Genomic DNA, 21278 nt, shown 5'->3' on the forward strand with positions numbered 1-21278 from the left:
TGGTCGAGCGTCTCCCGGCGGTATTCAATAACGACCACGAGGGGCGAACAAAACGTAATAATATAAAATTTAGAAGGAAAAAAAAACCGCTGCAAGACAACGGCGATATATTCGCCGAGACCCGTTAAAACGGGTTTTTTTTTTTTATAATATTATGTTCGCAAGAGACTATGTTATTATTATTACTATAATGCTCGCGACAGTGTGGTGAGCGAACGTGCTGAATAAGTCGGTCGGCGTCGCTCGAGGTAGTCGCGAGGGTGGTGGGGGGGGTGGTGGGAGGGGAGGGAAAACGGCGATGTCGAAAAACTGTACACTCCGTCGTATTTTACGTATATGGATGTATGTATATAATATACAAAAATAATATTATGTATATGTGTTTGAATTTTTTTTTTTACCTCGCACTCTGCACAATAATAATACAACCGCGTTTGATGATAAATATATTATATAATATATTTCATGTATTATTATATATTATTACAATAATATGGATATTTTTTATAATATAATAATAATAATAATAATAATAATATATAGATAGTAGAAAACAATAACAATCTTATAGTATTATGTAATAATAAAAATTATAATATTATGTACAGGTTGTTAAATCATAGTAATAATATATACGCATGTTATGCGTCATAATATTAAAAAACATAAACTTTTGCATTGTACAAGTTTAAAAAATAAAAACTTACGATTATAAATAATTTATTACAGAATATAAGTTTCATGACGATGAATAATAATATTAATAAAAATCATAATAATAATAATATTATATAGTGATCGTACAAATAAATTAATAAATAAAATATCATTGTATTGTAATATTCTTAGACAATAACACGCGAGTTCGCGCAATATAATAAAATTGCAATATAATATTATTGTATGCTAAGCATAATATTATTAAAAATATTCGATATTGCAACGCAAACGCAAAACGATAAAGTAATATTACAATATTGTATAATATGCTTTCCTTCTCGTTATTATGTCTACATTATATTAATCATAATAATAATTACAATTTTACTATGTAAAATATAATATTATCTATTATTTTACGGTGTCGGCGGCGTTTATCGACACGCGTAAAAATACACCAAAAACACAAAAACCGAACGACGGCAACAGGTACGCGTTCGAACGTTTATCACAGATATATTTTATTCGAGACCGCCGTACGAGTCGGGGGCAGAGGTTTCCAAAGATTAGAAAAAGGGGGGGAGGGGGTCCTCTCGAGGCGTTTTTTTTTTCCATTTTCTAATCGTATTCAAAAAAAAAAAAACGGTCAAATTGCTTATTCCCGCAGATCTGTTGTGGTTCGATTCCGACAAGCTCACTGCAGTAACGGAAATTCGACTTTAAACATAATCTCGTCCGCCATGATAGTGTAGGTAATAATATTTTAATTTGCAATCGCGACGGCTGGTGGTGAAAAGAACGTTTTGTTTTGCATGATTGCAGATAGGCGTCCTACATGTTAGGTCTATATAATACACCGCGGTCGGTCGCTTTCGCATATGCGGCACACCGCACACACGACTGAAGAAAAATAATAATATTTAGCTAAATAGCAACATCCTCGCCTGCCATATTGCCCCCGTCCGTTAGAATGTTTTTGGCGTAACGTATATATTTAAAAAAAAAAAAAAATTGCGTTATAATATACTTTATACATTATACAAACACACACACATACACCAATATAATATATATTATGTATATTATATATAGTGTACGTACAGGGCGATTCTCTCACGGTCGCGGTTCACTGCAAGTTTGTGTCGCCGTTATATTATAATATTATTATATTATCATGAAGAACCGCCCCGTACGTATTTAATACGTATAATATGTATTATTGTTACAAGTTTATTTACACGTTATAATATTAAATTATCCGACGATCGACTGCACTGATGGACGAGGGAAAAAAATTCGTCTTTAGATTTTTACGCAGCGTTTATGATTTCACTCACCCACCCCCGACAAGTACCTAACCCTCGATCATCGAGTGTGGTGCGCTCGTCGTTAAGAAAGCAAAAAAAAACAAAAAAAAAAAAACAATAATCATTTTTTTTTTTCGAGATACGATATTATAACAATAATAACATTATAATAATATCATCTATTTTATATTACACACATATTATTATGATATTATAATAAGACATTCGGTGGGCGACGAAAACGTGTTCGATTGATTTACGAAACATCGTCAAAACTACCATAGCTTTTAATAATAACAATGATGATAATAATATATAATAATAAAAATAATAATAATAATAATAAAAATAATATTCATAAAAAAAAAAAATAATAATAATTTACCTATGTATGGATTCGCGTGCGAACGTATAACAAACAAAATACCAGTGGATCGCGATAACGAATAACAAAATTATTGTATCCGTGGTCATAGCCTGCCGCCGCGATTAGTTGACCGCAACGGTGGTGGACTGGGCCGGTGCCGCGGTGGCCGACTTCCTGGACGACAGCATGTTCTTGAGGGTGGCCACCTCGGACGCTAGCCGGGCCACCTCGGACTTGAGTCTGGTGTCGTCGGCAGCGGCCGCGGCCGTCGGGGCGGTCGCGTGCACGGCACCGTCGGCCGGCTCGCCACCCATCGTGGCGGCGGCCGGTGACTGCATGGCGGCGGCACGGGGCGCGGCCACCGAGGCGGCCGTCGGGCACGCGGCTACCGAAGCGGACGAAGGCCGGACGCCCCATTCGACGCCAAGGCTAATGCCAGAGTCGCGCTCGTCGCTGCTTCCCTCCGCATCCCACGGTGGACTGGCCCGGCTGCTTCCGGGTTCCTGCTTGATGGCCTGCAGCGACAGCAACGCTGTGGCCGCCACGTCCTTGTCACCCAAGTGCGTCTTGTGACGGAGCTTGTGTGGCAGACAGTTGCCGCCACCGTTGCCTCCACCGCCGCTGTTGACGATCGCAGCGATGTTGTTGCCGTTGACGCCACCGATGATGCCCGCAGCGTTGTTGTCGTTGCCGTGGACCATGGAGACGTTGTTGTTGTTATTGTTGAGGACCGCGATCGGTATACCTCCGCCGCCACCACCGGTCATCATGGCCATCATGCCGTTGCCGTTAAAGTGGTGCCGGTGTCGGTGCTGATGGTGGTGATTGTTGTTATTCTGGTTGTTGTTGTTTCCGACCAACGCGCCGCCCGGTCCGACGACTCCACCGGCCGCTGCGGCAGCAGCCGCGGCCACGAATGCCAGCGATATGGGCACGCAAGACGACGATGTGTCGTCACCACTTCCGCTGCTCAGCTCGTACGGAGACGGTGGCCGGCGGCTGAGGTTCAGCACGCTGTTGGCAGCCGCCTCGAAGGACGGTGGCTGCAGTGGTGGCAGAACGGGCGCAAACGGGTACGGCGGGTACCCGGCCTGGGCCGCGGCGGCCACGGCTGCGGCGGCCACGGACATCGGCAGGTTTCGGTCACCCTGCTGCTGCTGGTGCTGGTGCTGTTGCTGTTGCTGCTGTTGTTGCTGGAGTTGGTGTTGGTCGACAGGGCTGTCGCAGTCGGACTGTGCGCCGCCATAGTACGAGCCGTTCATTTTGGGCGTGGTCGACTGCACGGGCTGGTGGATGACCGATGTGGGTATGGGACCGGACCCGTTCTGAGAGTAACCCACCGACGAGGACGAAGACGACGTAGAAAGTTTCGGGCGTTTCGTGATGCTCAACACTTGTTCGTTTGTAGGCAAAGAAGCCATAACCTGGGCGTGGACAAAAGAAAAACCATCGTTAGTACGTCAAATTATTTGGGTATATTTCTACGCGCAGGAAGTGTTTTTTTTTGGATGGGGTGGGATCGAAACCAATGACGATTGATGGATCATTATATTCGTAATCTTTCGAAACCATTTTAGTTTATTGTGCGCGTTTAGTTAAATTTTGGAACATGTGCGACCCATGTGGATGCAAGCAAGCTGTTCACTCGTTTGAGTGTAATACTCAAGTGTTAAGTATATGGTTTTTGAAAAGTTCAGTGAGAAAAATAAGACCGAGAGAACGGTGCAAACACATCGCCTCATCGTAAACAACTAATAGCGTTGTATAATACTACCCTTCACACTTGCCCATACAATCATGATCCTACACCACATTCCTAGAATATTATGTATTTTGATCGCAAAATAACTATTATAGTGCGGTAAGTTTGCGTAAATACCTCATGAAACGATTTGTATTAACGCAAACAGGACCTAACCCAAAACATTATGTGCAATGATGATCGAATTATTACCTGTTCAACGCTGACCACAGCCTCGCCACTGATGCCGAACTTGTCCTTAATGGCTGAGAGTTGGGCCTTGAGCACGTGGTTCTCCTTGCTGAGTTCGACCACCCGCTGTTCGAGGATCATGTCGTTGAAACGTCTCTTTTCGCGGGATCGTTTGGCCGCCTCGTTATTCCGCCTCCTCCGGTCCCAGTAGCTCTCATCTTTCTTATTATCCGGTATAAACTCACGCTGTTTACGCTGCGCAAAAAACTCCTTGTGCTGCAGATGCGCGGTGAGGTCGAACCCGGGTGGGTATGGTTCGCCAGGTCCTGGCGATTCTGGTCCGGGTGATACAGAATCGTCATACCTCATGCTCCCGGGACCACCCGACTGTTCCATGTCGCTACAATACTGTGGCATGGCTCCGCCACTGTTTTGCTCCTGCTGTTGTTGTTGTTGTTGGCGTTGCAGGTGGATTTGGTGAAGTTGCTGCTGCTGTTGTTGGTGGAGTTTTTGTTGCTGTTGCTGATGGTGATGCTGCTGCTGCTGTTGCTGATGCTGCTGTTGGTTTAGTTGCTGCGGCTGCTGCTGCTGAGTTTTCTGTTGATGATGATAACTGTTGGCCGTGTCAGCTACCATTTCTCAACCTTTAACACAAAAACACGTAATACATTAATACAATCTGTATTGATATCTGAAACGTTTTTCCGGTATTACGCCTGTGTTATGGGCTCATACAGTTTGCTAGATGGGAGGAGGAGACTACGTCCCCATTTGGATGCACGTGGTTCTCATATTATGTAATATTATTAATTCCTATATATCAACTGGGCGAAAAAGGAATCAATTATGGGAGTTCCCAGAATACACCTCCCTAACCTTGGTGACTCGTAATTCGTGAAAACCTTCAGACCAGCCGTTTCCGTAGAATTATTTGTGCTGAATTTCAGCAGGGGATGGGATTTAGTGCCGTAAAACCTAACGACGACGACGATTACGAATATGGTTTGGGAAATTCTGTGACGCTGTGTAAAACATGTATTATTTTGTGTTATGCTAATGGTTGTATCGGAGCACGAGTATACGTGTCGGTAACCTTGAGAGAAACATCGTTAATGCAGCGGCGGCGGTGGAATTCCGAAGCTACTGTTTCGCAACAGACACGTGCCACGGTAAAAAAATTACTACAATATTCTCCCCTCTCCCTTCCACACACCTGACTACTAAACACGCTCCCGGGGAGGCGTCGGAAAAGGGGACCGATCGTTGGAATCCTAAACGGACGGAATCGAAAAATTCGATGTCTGCAATAAATTCTACCAACGTTTATTACGGCCAGTGATGTTGCTGCGCTGTGCGCCGAGGTAACAACCGAGGTGACCACATTCGTATTACCCGTCGATGTTACGTATTAATATGTAGCACTGCTAACTTCTATACGGTCGTCGTGTTATAACACAATAATAAGTAATGACGCGTATAACATTATACATAATGTTATATAAATCGCCGGACCGGCCAAGGACGGCGAGATCGAGGAAATACAATAATAAACCGAGCAAGGTCGCCCGTTTACGATATCCGACGATGTCTTAACACTGGTTCCGTTCGGCGAATATTTTTTCCTATATTTACACGGTATCGCGAAATGTATTGCTGTTATATAATTTTCCCTGCAGCAGTAAAAGGTAGGTAGGTAGTTGGTTAAAGGCAAGACTCTGCACCTGCAGTATACGCGCGGCCAACCAGTTTGGTAAAAGGCGAGCGGACCACATTTACAATCGCCGTAGTTGCACGCGACGTGATGTTATACAATAATGGCTAGTATAAATTTTATTAATTTGACCTTTTGAAAACACCGTCGAGGTGAATGCCGGCCGTATGGATCGTTGTGACGTAAAAACGCGTTATCGAGCGACGGACGAAACTCGTATCGATCACAATATAATAACATATGCCATCATAATATTATTACGTACGCGATGACTGGCACTGGCGCTAAGATATTATTATAGTTATACTGATCCAAGGATCGACTAAAACTTAAACGAATAGCTGTCAGCTAACGTCAGCGTACCCACTATAGTCCGCAGCTGCTTCCCGGCACGACTCCATTTCGACTTACGCGTATCATTCATCAATTATTCATATACGATATCGGTTTTTTTTTTGGTTTTTCTACATCAATAATATTATACCTATAATAGTTAAAACATAAACACCGAACGTGACGCGATTCACGTACGATGGCACCATAGAAGGGAGCACCAATTTGAAAAGTACACGGCCGTTTATGATAATTATTAGTATATGACAGCCGTTGATGAATAGATGAGAGTTCAACACCACTGATAACTCGATTTCCAAAAAAATATTTTTTTCTACATTACGGACATCGGTCGATCATCTTTGTATTGATTTTGTGTGCATGTGTTATGTTACAAAAAAATAAATAATCTTTTCGAAATTAATAACAATACTCGTAGATCGTAAATATATCTAACAGGCAGTGCTTGGACTTGAAAATTTAGAAAAACATATTGTGGCCGCGTCCAAACATCAAATCCGTCGACCGTCTGACCAAACGAAACATTTTGTGTAAAACAATAATTGTAAAGATAACAAACCTTAATGTTATTATTACTATTTTAGGTTAAGTTTACCGAATAATAATGATTAATTAATGAAAAGACGTCTGCCAGCGACAGTCATGGTCGTGATCTGCACAACGTGGCGTGTAGGTATGTCAATGTATAATATTGTCGACGAATCTTTTTAGTATTTTAGTAGAGTAGTAATAACTAGTAATAAATAACACGTAATAAATAATAAATATAACAACAAACAATTACAAATAACGTAATTATTGTTGGTACACGTCTACATTACAATCGGTCGTAATCGTCCCGAATACCAATAGTCAGTAGATAGTTGTACCTACTACCCACATCATCATAATATTTATTAATTATTATTACGTTATTATTATATTATAATGTCTAGGCTTCGCCGTCGTGTGCGACTCGTCGCTCGCGTTTGCACATAATATTTTTATTATCGTAATTAATTGTTTGTACATAGGTAATAATAATAATAGTAAATTAATATTAAAGCGTCGGCGGCGAATGAAAATACGGTCGAGCAGTAGTTGCAGTAGTCGGAGTCATCCAAAGCTGTGTGTAGCTGTTGTCACCGTTTCGTAATATTATACACAACGACGATGTTAATAATATGTTATTACAATAATATATTATTAAAATATTATTTCGCTAATGTCCTAGAATTTTTTTTTATCGTAATTTTCCTTTACCTCGCTCCCCGTTTTCCACGAAACGTTTCGGCCGGCGCGCGAGACTACGCATAAACGCGGGCTCATAAATAAATCGACCTAATTAAAATATTATAAACACACGCGACAATAATATCGACGAGTGTCTTGTCGGCTGTCGCCTTTAGTAGTTATATTAAAGGACGTTTTATGCAAATAGGCCATACCGGCAACTGCGACTTTTCACTGCACCACATCGACGAGTCCATATCACCATAATCACGTTCTTCTAAAAGTACAGATTCGAGTTCGCTGTCCCAGCAACTGTTGAGGAGGAACCGAGGGGATAACGTTTTTTAATCACTGCATTCACTAACCTAACTTTGACAACCTACATAGAAATGTATAAGATATTACATTGATCACATAATATTACGATCGCTGCACAATATGTAACACGAAATAAACCAAATTTTACTGATGTCTAATTTACTATACATCATAATATTATAATGTAGTGATCAGTGTTCACACACTCCCATACCAAAGACATGTAGGATATTATATTGTAATAATTATATTTTTATAAATAGGGTATTTTTTTCTGAAACATTAATTATATTAAGTATATTATAATTATAATAATATCATATAAATATATTATAATATAATTATTTACACTTGATAAATATCACTTTTACTGCTATTATAATAATATACCTACAACATTATATTAACGCCTGATAAATCATAATGTATATTGTATTACATATTATATACAGAAATATCTATTATAATCGTGTAACCCGAAAAAATAGAAAAAAGTTCAAAGTCAACAGCCAACTCCGTGCGCACGCTTATGAACCGGTAGGTAATCGCGGCTACGACTTCGAAATTTAAGCATGTCCCCGTTATAATTACAATATTAGAATGCATAATAATAACATTAATATCAGAATCATATTATTATTGTTATGGTGCTATTGATAATAATAATAATAATAATATCGACATCACATTAACGATGTTGTAACGAACGCGTTGGACGTCGACCCCGCGGCTTACCTCGGCTTGAGGGTGTGCCTTATCACTATAAATTATATTAATATTTAATGTAATATTATTACTGTTTATATACAACAGTTACAGTTGCCGCCTTGCGCAATTTTATTCACATTTTATTTTTCCTTTTTCTTTCTCCACCCTTCCGATGTCGATAATATTATAATATTATAATATTTAACAATCGTTACTGGTTTTTGTTTAATGTGTCAAATGAAATCAACAGGTGTGTTCTGTTACTGTCGCGTGTGTCTCGCAAGAAAGCACACACACGACACGCCGAGTGCACCGAATATTGATGGTAATAATAACAACGACGAGCGCAAAATAATGACGTACGTCTCAAGTAGGATAATGTTTTTTATTATAGGTATATACAACGGATAAACATCGGGATAGGCCCATCAGTAACTATAATATCCACAGGATAAACCCCCCCCCCCAAAAAAAAAGTTTCAGGCTTAAATTGTGTGAGAGCGAAGCCCCCCTCCCCCGTGGCTAACGTTGATATTTGAAATGTAAGCGCCCCCTCCCCCCGAAATCTTGACGGATTTCCGCTTATCCATCCGATAATACTTGGGATTTTAGGAGTACGAAATACAATAATCCAATGGCCACGGTGTCCACCGGGCGGGGCCAAATGTAACGATACATAATATTATTATTATACCAAACACAATGAAACGCATTACGCGGGTTTATGTAATAATATCGTGCACGCACGCATCATTATGCTTGTAGTATACGTTTTGAAATCGTCCGATGACATTGTGCGCGAATTTTACGCGTCGTAAAAAACTCGTCGGCCTTGGACGTGTTACACACGACTCGGGTTGAGCAAAACGCACAGAGAGAGAGAGAGAGAGAGATAGAAAATTAAATAAATAAACGAAATAAAATAAAATATTATGCACTGCCAAACGCCGCTGCCGCAGCCGACGTCAATGCAAGTGCTCGGCGCGTATACATTACTATTACATTATTATTATTTTTATTATTATTACTATTATTACTATTATGAGATAATCGTCGTCGTAGTCGTAGTCGTGTTGGGCGTGCTGTTGTGTGTGTTTTTTTTTCATCATTTCGCGCGCGCCGAAGATAATACGCGACCGTATAATATTATTATCATTATCATTGTGTGGGATCTTGTAGGCCAACTCGCACCGACCGTCTTGGCCTTCACCCTCAAGGTGAAGTTTATACTACTTTGTATTAATATAATATTATTAGTAGTATTATGTTATATAATATTATTAATCATTACGTTGTACGAAACGATTTTCGTACAAAATGTCTTGACGGTTGTGCCGAAATCGAATTTGGGTAATTTTTTTTTTCTTGGACCATCCTCGCCGATGATCGTTTCTTTTCGTTAGTGTTATCATATTATTATTATTACTATTATTATTATTGTCACCTATTTATTTGTTTTGCATAACGATGCGCCGCGTTCGATATAATACGTATGTCATAATATTATACGACGTGTTGTCAACGCGCGCGATTGTTATTTAACAGTGTGCAGTAACACCACAGTCGTCGTGGTCGTTGTCGCAGACTAGTTATTTATGTTTATCACTCTAAACTATATATATAATATATATGTATACATGCATTTTTTTTTCATTTTTAGCTCGGCGAATATTTTTATGCGCCGGCCTTTGGCACGCGGTCGTCCACTTGGCCCCCGAACGCGTGCGTGTGTATGCCCGGTTACGCGTGCGCGCCGAAATCGCGAGAACCGTTACCCCCTCCAGTGGACGCCGATCCCCCGACAACCGCGGATACCTGTTACGCGGTATAACAATAATCATTATAACACTATATGGTCGATGGCGCCAAAGTCCGTGCTGACGTCGTCGCGGGCCGTGGCTCGACCTCTTTTTTGAAAAATGTGCATGTATAACGAGCATGAGTATAATATTTGAGCCACGATCGTGAATAAAATATGTGGGGCACCTCTATATTAAATATTAATTAAGGCATTGAGGCTGCGAAGTTTTGGAATTTCCCGACCGCATTTCGAAAACTTTGGCGCCACTGACTATGATGGGGTTACCCGCGTATAGTATTAAGGTGCCTTTACACTCAATACCGTGCGTCGTTCATAAATTGTTGTGTTGTTTAATATTTTGATCACAATATTATCTTTGCATACACGTCATAATATTTAGAACCTGATTAGATGTTAGCGAGCGTAACCTATTTCATGCTATAAACGATTTATCAGCAATGTAATCGATAACCATTTGACCACTGTAACCGCACGACGACAAGTTAAATATTTTTCTACTTTGTGCTAACACCTGGTAGCATGCGGTATAAAGATAACCAGAGCGTTCAGCCAATTAAAACACTGGTATCTTAACACGAAATGTCAAATTATGGACGACACAATAAAGTTGAGAATCGGCTGTTAATCGATTTTTTTTTTAAAATAGCAATGTGTGGCAGTTCAATAAAAAAAGTGAAAACAATAAGAAAAATGTTTAAAAATTAGTTAAAAAGGTTAAAAAAAATTCTTATTACCTAAATAGGACGTAATAATATATTATATATGTGGTGGGTTGATTTTAGGTTGCTTATGGGTTATTTTGTTTTACCACTGGTCTACACAACAATACAGTTTGATATGTTGGGATCTACATTTATTGTTAAGACGGAATGATAACATAATATCATTAATACATTTTTATCGACATTACGTAACGCATGGTCGGTCTGCCGATATAAATATTGACCTTAAGGGTGGCGTTACGTAGATATTCAATTGCAATATACCTTTTAACAATAATAATTTATAACCGTACTGGTCATGTCACGTTAATAGTGGTAAGTGGTATAATAATTGTGCGATCGTGCGACAATAGCATTATAAAAGAGTTGCCACAATATATTCGACAGAGTATAGAGTTGAACAAATGCGTTACCAATATTGTGTTACCTACGTGTTTTAGATATAGTACGGAACACAACACATACATATGGTACTATTCCGCTATCGCCGATCACCATGTGCAGGTCGGTGCTCGGAATTGTCTTCTTATTCGCCTAATTAAAACATGTTGTTCCTAGGTAAAACTGCTATTAGAATATAGCCATTGACAGCGGCCACTTAACTACACGCTGAAGTAGTTTTCAACTATATTTTGATATACGATGCGGTAACGTGTTAACCACACGGTTTACATGGAAAACGGTGATACCATGATTTCAATAGCACCAACTCTAAGTAGTGGAAACCCTGCAAAACCTAATGATCGTTCTGGGCGACTTAAAATATAATTTTACTATCGTTTCGATCCCGTTATCGCCGTCGTATTATTCGTAATGTAGCACGAGCTCGGTCCGCCCGCCGGTTATAACGACCGCGGAAATAGAATATAGTCACAATATTATTATTATGTTATTAAATCGAAGGAAGCGGCGGCGAGTGTGCATAGTGCATGCCTATTATCCGCACCACAATAAGACGCCTGTCTAATAGGGCGACGGGGAAAGACGAATTATTAAGAAGAGAACAAAACCGGAACGAGACACGGCGGCCGTTCCGTTCTATTTCCGCGCTCCGATTCCCAACGTGCTCTACTGTACTACATTTCACGTAGGTACCTATTTCGTTACGGGTAATAACAAACCATTCATCATCGGTCCGACTTAAGCGCCGGCCCGATCCGGCTGCTTCCGGTCTCGCCGTTCGGAAGTGAATCGGCAGATCGTCACACACCAAAAATACACAACCCAGCCCGAATCGAGCCTCTCGTCCGGTGCACGTACACATACGGTTTTTTTGCAACCGGTTCGAGACGGTAAAAACGAAATAATAATATTATCGCGGAAAAACTTTAAATTAACTTTTTTAACGCCGCGGTCTGTGCCGCCGCTGATGAAATCGTACCCGCCAATTCAGTCGTGACGTGTAATGTCCAATGTTCGGCCGACGGGTCTATTTATAGATGATATATTTACAATGGGCGAAACGACGTGAGTGACGTTTATTTATTTTTATCCGCACCACCTGTTTTTTTTTTTTTTTTTTACATTTTTCCCACTACGGAGTAGGTAGGTAGTTGTTTTACCGACGACTTGCGTTGTACACCGTGTACCTACGTCACAATGGTGATTTAACATGTTATGGAAATTCTACGCAAGTTGAATACGATACACCGCGGCACTAGCGGATTCTGTGAGATGATTCGTGTTTATACCTGCAGCCAACTGTGAGAATTTCGTGCGATTTAAATCGCTGGTTTCCCGTACTATGTGTTTTTAATTTTGTTTCTGGTTTATTGCGATGGTCGTCCGACCCGGTCCCGATTTTCAACAACACCCACACCCACCCAGTACCCACCTCTCCGATAGACACGTACACGACCACTGACTATCATCTAAAATCACAGCGCGTCATCAAATGATATACCTACATTTTGATTTTAAAAATGGGAACATCGTAGTATGGCTCCGAAATCGTACAGTCAGCAAAACAATGTTTATTCGTACCTACAAATTACAAAGTACAACGGGCGCCTGTCGCCCGATATTGATGTTGGTTTATTTTGTAACACATTCGTTATATTTTTTTATCTACACTGTTATTTTTTTTTTTTTTGATTAGTTCACATGCCTTGATAAAAATATTGGGCAAGAAAACATATTTTAATCTAATTGATTTTTACTCTTGTAATATTATAATAAATTCATTATTTATTTGAATAACCTTACATTAAATATAATATACTAATTTTCTATGAGATGTTTTTAATAACTGACAAGTAGAGAACAGCGAATGTGATGAACACATTTTATTCTACGCCAGGTATAATTTTTATTATTATTAGTGTTATTAGGTACTACCTATACATTTTTTTTATATTCTATATTGTTAACGCTTGGAAGTGTGTTGGAATAAATACACAATTATAATTCTCTATCTACGTGAATCCTATGATTGTTAAATATTATAGCAGATTTGCCGGTCTTGCACAATGGAAACACGGCACCGCAAAATTATAATAATTACGTTTTTTTGATCGTACAACATCGATCGGTAGAGAACATTTCTCAGTAACCTTCAACGGGGTCTATATAAAAACACAAAACACTGTATCCGAGCATTATACCCACCTGAACGAGTATCATATTGTATATAATACAGTTGAATATAAAATTGTGTAAGCATATATTATAATATTGTACACTATCGAGTATTCTATTTTTGTCATGGTGTACTCGAACATGCGATAATTACGAAGGAATTTCACGGCATAATTACATCGGAATAATAATTGCGTAACGGTTTCCGAGTGGGATCGAACAGATAAAAAATTATAAAATAATAACAGTATTACGGAAAACGGTAGGTACGAATAGAATCCCGCGCTAGACCCACGCTCGTAAAACCCGTGTCCCATGTATTATTATAATAGTTAAGTGCCTATATATACATATATTTACTTCATAAATATATTATAATACATGGGTGGACTATACCTAGTTATTAGATTTTTCTTCTCATTGTTTCGACACCGCGTAATCAGGCACCACCGCCGTGTGTCGTGTGACTGTGTTAATACTGTATTATTATACCCATAAACAATATGGGAATAGAAGTTCATTGTCCATCGGCTACATACTATTTGCATTGTGATTGCATTTTAAGAAGCTGAGGTGAGTTATCGTGTCACGGTAACCATCATTGACCATGATAGTACTGTTAGATAGATATAGTGTTGGCCTCAGTTGGCCGCCGTTATGCAGCTGCAGTGCCTCATCTAGTTTATGGCATTTCCTATCCATGATTATACCACCTATCTTTGGTATAGCACAATACCTGTATTTCCAACCCGAAAGAAACAAAGAAAAATATAATATAATCGAATAGGTAGGTCGTGGTAATGTGCGTAACTACTCGTAGAATATTAAAATATTATATTATTATTTCGACGTCTCGGGTGTACTTGTAGCTGCGGCGATGACCGACATAAAAATCGTTACGATAGCGCTGTATTACGATACGATACAATAATAATATCGTTTCGCACTCAATATTATCGAAATGGCCCGGATTCGCGGTGTCTTACCGTGACGGGGAATTGTTTTTTTTTTTCCGAACGCAATCACCGTCACTGTGTCAATATGCCGACCGACTACGGTGGCGTGTACCATAATATAATAATATATTATAGGTAATAATAATATGTAATATATGTGATATTATGTTATAACTCATAAACATTATATTAATACCTATATTATATTGTGTATTTGGAACAACGTCTCGACGGTTTTCGCCCCCGGGGGTAATGACCCACAGTATACTATATCATTATATTACTATTATTATTTCTGTTTCTATTATTATAGCTGGTACATTGGTACCTATGTACATATTGCACTAGTACGACGCCCTACATAATACACAGGTACTGCAAGTACACGCGCAATAGACATATATAATTGTCATAAACAATAAACGTAAAACGATACATTTAATAATATTATTATTATAACGATGTGGAGTATACAGTTACACGAGTAGCTGTCTGCAAAACCACGACCGAAAAGTCTGCGAATTGATAACACGCGGATATATTATGGCGATGATGACCTACAGTTGTAGTGGTTATATCTGGGTAGTACACCTAAGTACCCGAATCGGCCGAATCAAACGTATCGATATTAAGTTTCGTTGACGACCACGACCATGGTCGCGTTGGCAATCAATTTAGGCCGCTGTATGAACTACTATATTATTATATTATACAGGTATTATTGTGGCGCGTATGTTATAATAATAAGCTACACATTTTTGCTACCCACGTTTTAAATAATCTATTCTAACGATTGAACATTTAAATATTATGTATACGTGATGTATACTGTATAATATTATATAAACATATACCATTGACATAATATTATTATGATCAATATTTTCGTTTCGTGACTATTGGTAAGTTAAAAAAAAAAAATCTGTAATATTGTGTTTACTATTATGATGCTAATTTCAGTTGAGTATGTATTATGCGTTTTTATTTTACACTGTTGACAAAAGCGTCATGCAACTGAATAATTACTGATACGTGTTTGGCTAAAAAAAAAAGTTTTCATCGTCCCGAGAGGACGCCAACAAACTAGATAATCATTTCGGCGGAGCACACAATGTATTGGCCTACCAACAATGAACCGTTTCTTTTTTTAACTAATGTCGGTAGATATATTTAAAAATAAAAACCGTGCACTATTCTCAGACATAGTCAAGTAAAATACTCACACGCGAGATGATGAAAAGGTATTATATTATAATATAGGTATTATACTGAAATCACTGAAATCCGAAATTAATAGCGATAGAGGTAGTCGTTAGCGGTGGGTAACGGCTGTTGCTGTATTATAAGTTTGAATTCTCTTGGGCAAAAAATATACATCGCCTGCACTCATTAGTCATTAAATTAACATTATACTATGTTTTTTGTGAATTCTCGAAAGCAATTTTTATTTAACTATCATTCAGCTCGAAAAGTACTCAGTATTATTGAATTTTATACAATTATAATATAATTATGGGCAATTATCGAAAAACATTAAAATTAGCTATTTTATATCGTTGTATTAACAACCGCAAACAACGGGAGAACGGATACAATACAAACGTTCTACAAATAAATCACTTAATCGGTTAAATGCACGGTTAACGATATTTGTTTTTCATTATAATCATAATTATTTTTTAAGACGCCTGTATTTAATGTGTTATTAATGAAATCATTTATAATATGTTTTATACCACGTGTGAACTGCAAGACAAACAACATTATAATATTTTACCTATAATGTAGGACTTATACTATTACTCTTCAATACTATTCTTATACCTGGGAATACTTTGTTTACGGAAACAATTTTTAAATCCGTTCTAAAAAATATCTTTTATAACAACTTAACACAATCGTAAAATAGAAACAATAATAATGTTTTCGTGTTGTAACGAATTCGGATAATACTATAAGTGTTTAAAATCTAAATTCACTTTAATATCTATTCTTTAACGTTTTATAATATGTATATACATAAGGTCGTTGGCGTATACCTACCTACTTTTTGTATTATATATTTTATACTATCTTCACTATTTATCTCTGAGTATGTGCTCCGAACCGATCGAACGTATTCAAGTCATCTCTCCTATATATTAATACTCTGACACTCGTAACTGCATAGGTAAATAAATGGTAAATGGTAAAAATCTAAATTTTCGAAAATAAAAATTTTTTCACAGTAAAAATGCATAATATTATGTGCCAATAATTGTATGCGATTCTGTTAAAACGATTATTTCATTATCGCATCACGGAAATTCCGAGGAACTTGAATGCCGAGGAAACAAAATACACCTTACGCACGCGATACTTGAGAAAGGCAGAAAAAAGAAATTAGCGGCCAACATAATATTGTTAGGTTCTTTGTGACGACTAACGGGCGTGCATAATATACTTCGATTCATTGCGAAAACCGTTTTGGTCCACACGTTCATTAAAAACAAAGTACGCTGATTACTTCTTGGCAGCAACCTTGAACTATAATTGCATTATGACAAAAAGTACGATGAACCCAATCCACAGCAGAATTCGACTGAACACATAAATTCAATTTTCGGTGGATTGGGAGTCGTAATATTTGATACCATATCTGTTGCGAAAATATTTTCTACATTTTTCAAGTGCCTACCTAGGTACGCTATATTTACGTTATTACCTATCTATTTATAAAACATTTAACGCGATAAAAAAAAAAAATTATTAGCGCGTTTGAAGAATGAACTCGAATGAAGTGAACATTGTCTTATTTGACGAGATTACGAAAAAATTATGTAAACCCATTCGTACACTAAATACATACTCATATTAGTTTATACTTATATTTTATAAATAACAATTATCGCCAAGTGATTTACAATAACATAATATAATGTTTAATAATTAACTAAAAAATAAACTTTATACAATACCTACTATAAAATAAAAATAACCACTTCAGGTATAGATAAATTTATATTACATAATATAATAGAGTTTTTGCTAAACTTGCATGCAATTACAATAAACTATTGTATATTGTACCTATTGGTAATGGAAAAATTGTATTTGAGAACATTACGGGACGACCGATGTCGCGTCGCTAGCAATTTTTTTTTTAAGTCACGCTCGTTACTCGGGTATGGGGTGCGAAATAATAATACGTAAAAAGTTTTCGAACACAATCGTTTCATAGGTTAGGTATTTTTTTTCTCTGATGTTATAACACGATACAAATTTATTACGATTTTTTCACCGTAAACCACTCGCAATTTAATATAATAATAATTAAACGCGAGTACGCGAAACATAATTTATTATTAATCGTCGCTGTGTTCTCATTTTATTTTCGCGTGTCACACACTCATTTTATTAAAGTGTAATAATATGAATTATAATATTATATCGGATATCTACACCAACCCAGCCAAATCGCGAGTATAGTTGCAACAACGACAAGATGCTAATACTAAGTTGACAGTTTGTATTGGTTACTAACATCTCGCGTATTGTCTCGGGCGCGTGGAGATTTGAATGCTGGGGCTGCAGTCGCGACAGCGAGAACGGCGCGCGGATGAGTGGTGTCACGGAGGTGCCGATCGCGGCGTGAAAAGAGCAATACTGTTGCGGGTGGAACAATTTTTTTTTTTTTTTGAGAACTTTACGACGACGGCAACGACGGAAGGAAACGCAAAGCGTCGATACAATTTAATGACAATTTTTGGTGCGGTGAAAGAACAAAATAAAATAAAATTTGTAATACTCACGATTGGCCTGTGTGCGGCGCGCTTGCTGTCGGCGGCGTTCAGGAAGGAGCGTTATCCATGTGTGGTGGCGCTCGCGTACGAGTCGAAAAAAAAAAATCGTGAAAACGTTTTGTTTTTCCGCGACCTGCGAGTGAAACTGCCCCGTCGTCGACCAATTAATATATTTTAAAAATAAAATGTCAATAACAATATTAGTCGGTATTTCGTCGTCGCGTATCGGAGTCGGAAAAATAATAATATCGTTCGATAATAATATTATTATATTTTATAATAATAATAAAATATTATAACCGTCGACCGGTGTGGCGAACGAGCGAGCGTCGTGAATGCGATCGCGGACGGATAATGAATACACACTGACGGACGGCACCGCGCGAAACGGAACGAAAAATAACAATATTGAAAAAATAAATGTAACAGCGGTTTGCGCCGTGTCGCGACAGTACTTGCTGGGCGGACGCGACGGAAGCGACTGCTGCCGGTTGCCGCGTCGCCGCTGCCGCTGCGATTATATTATTATTATTATTATTATTACTATTACTATTACCATATCACTATAATATTATTACTATTACTATTACTATTACTTGTACTATAATATATTATTATCGTTGTTGTGGTATGACGCCGCCTCCGCGCGTACGGTACGATGCACGCCGCCGGTCGGCACTCGGTGGGGAGACCCGCGAGTCCTCCCGCCAAACTGCTTCGCCCCCCCCCCCCCCCCCCCACCCACCCACCGACGGCTACGCGCGATGACGGCGCGCGGCGGCGGCCGGTGGACGCGTCACGCGTGTCCGCGGCAGTGGCCGCGCGGCCCGGCCCGGCGTCCGTCCGCGCGCCACGCCAACGATTGCGCCGGTAACAATGCGTTTGCAAAAATAACGACACACGTCGTGCACAATATTGTACATTATTATAATAATTATTGTTAGGTGATTTTTGGTTAATAATTATTATTGGGTGTGCGTTGTGGACATTGCGAAAAACCGATAATATTTTAATAATATTTCACCGTTTTCCCGTATAGATTGTTTGAGAGTCCGACCGGCCGACCGCCTCGCGTATTTTATTTTATTTTATTTTATTCTTTTGACGGTCGCTCATATTATAATTTGGGCAGGTGCCTCGGCCAAAAATTATAAGTCACTGTACAATATTATATTAGAATAATATTTATTTTTTATTTTTTTTCATAATATCAAAATCTATGTCCGATGTATCGATACAAAAATACGAACAAAATATAATCAAAAAAGTTTCCCAAACTCCGTGTATACGCCGTAAAGAAGCCAGCTGATTCGTTCCATATTATTTTTCTCGTAGTAGCCCAAAGTACAAAGTCGGATAGACGAGATTCGAAATTATTGCTATCAGCAGTTGAAAACACGCCGACAGGACCTCTCCGGATCGACGGGAGGAAAAGTCGAGAGCAACGGCACATATATTATATTATATAAGTCCTATTATATGGGCTACACGGGGACACTGTTGCTAAATTGATCATCGACTACAATATTGTCAGCTAACGAATTAAATGATTTACATTTAGATTTTTTTCAAACAAAATATTAGATTTATTTATATACAATTAACATTTAAAAATGGTCCGATTGCTTCTTATATATTTCTGGTATACCTAAACGTGGAATACGTCTCTGGCCTATTTAAAATTTAGACGGCACGAAATATTATATAGGTAGTATCGATAGTAGCAGGGCGTATACGCCGTGCTGTTTATATATGTTATGTAAACGAGGTCAATACCTGTGGGTCATAACTGCATTTGTAAAACTATTGGGGCTGATGTACCTATAGGGAGAGAGAAATGTAAGAAATTATTGATTTTATTATTTCGTTAGAATATCAGATTTACTTGATGACAAGGTGTAGGTGGTGATCGGAAGACGGAAACTCCCCATAATATAACATTCGATACAATATTAAATTCTATTATTATATATTATATTATCTAGTTACAGTAATTATATTGTATGTTAGAAATTTATAATATTATGCGGAGCATGACCTGAGTAGTTTTTGCACTTGGAATATTCCAAAATTCATATTTTAATACACATGGGAGAAGTGAATAGCATAAAGACGTTGCTCTCGCGTTTGGTCTATTTTATATGCGCTATACAGTTGTACAATGTGACGTTATCCACGGGCTGCAGCCAATTTATATGAAGATAATAACCGTAATGTAGTCCAGGCGCGTTAAAGACGCTAGTGAGCTAGATTCTGTTGGGCTTAAAATTAATTACAATACATACATTATAGCTGTGATGAATAATAATTCATTGTAAACAGTTGCCACTTACAACACGTATACTATTATAATATTAGTATATAGGTACCATAGTATAGTAGGTACAGGTAAGTATATTTCCTACAAGTACATTGCAATGTGCTATGCGCCTATACGTATTGTATAATATTATAATATATTATTATAATCATATTTAGGTTATCTATCCTAATAACATACAATAGTTATAGCTACTGCAATTTCATATTTTATTTTGGATTTGAGTATGCTTATACGTTATTATAGTTATTTAAGTTGTGTTACTATGTAATATATTATTATTTTTAAAAATATATCGAAATATCAAACTCGAAAAACGAGTAAAATGTATATGTTGCATCTTTTTATATACTAGTTGTTAGGCAATACGAGTATAACTCTCAAAAGTAAAAGTTTAAAACATGATGATATACAAATTAAATGTATAAACGATACGCCTGCATTTTTACAAAATAATATATAGTCATAAAGCTATCTTAAGAAATATCAAACCCTCTACTAATTAAATATTTTTCATTCGATTGAAGAT

At 38.0% G+C, this 21278-nt stretch overlaps 1 protein-coding gene across 1 annotated transcript; it reads right to left on the reverse strand.

Moving 5' to 3' along the window:
• Positions 1–433: 433 nt before the first annotated feature.
• On the reverse strand, positions 434–18926 carry LOC132934839 (putative mediator of RNA polymerase II transcription subunit 26). The gene is made up of 3 exons (XM_061001222.1): positions 18439–18926; positions 4289–4911; positions 434–3758 (listed from the first exon to the last, which is right to left on the reverse strand). The coding sequence occupies exons 2-3, from the start codon at positions 4901–4903 to the stop codon at positions 2457–2459; spliced, it is 1917 nt and encodes a 638-aa protein (XP_060857205.1). The 5' UTR covers positions 4904–4911; positions 18439–18926; the 3' UTR covers positions 434–2456.
• Between the last annotated feature and the right edge of the window lie 2352 nt (positions 18927–21278).

Source organism: Metopolophium dirhodum, chromosome 1 (genome assembly GCF_019925205.1).
Source record: "Metopolophium dirhodum isolate CAU chromosome 1, ASM1992520v1, whole genome shotgun sequence".
Classification (NCBI taxonomy): domain Eukaryota; kingdom Metazoa; phylum Arthropoda; class Insecta; order Hemiptera; family Aphididae; genus Metopolophium; species Metopolophium dirhodum.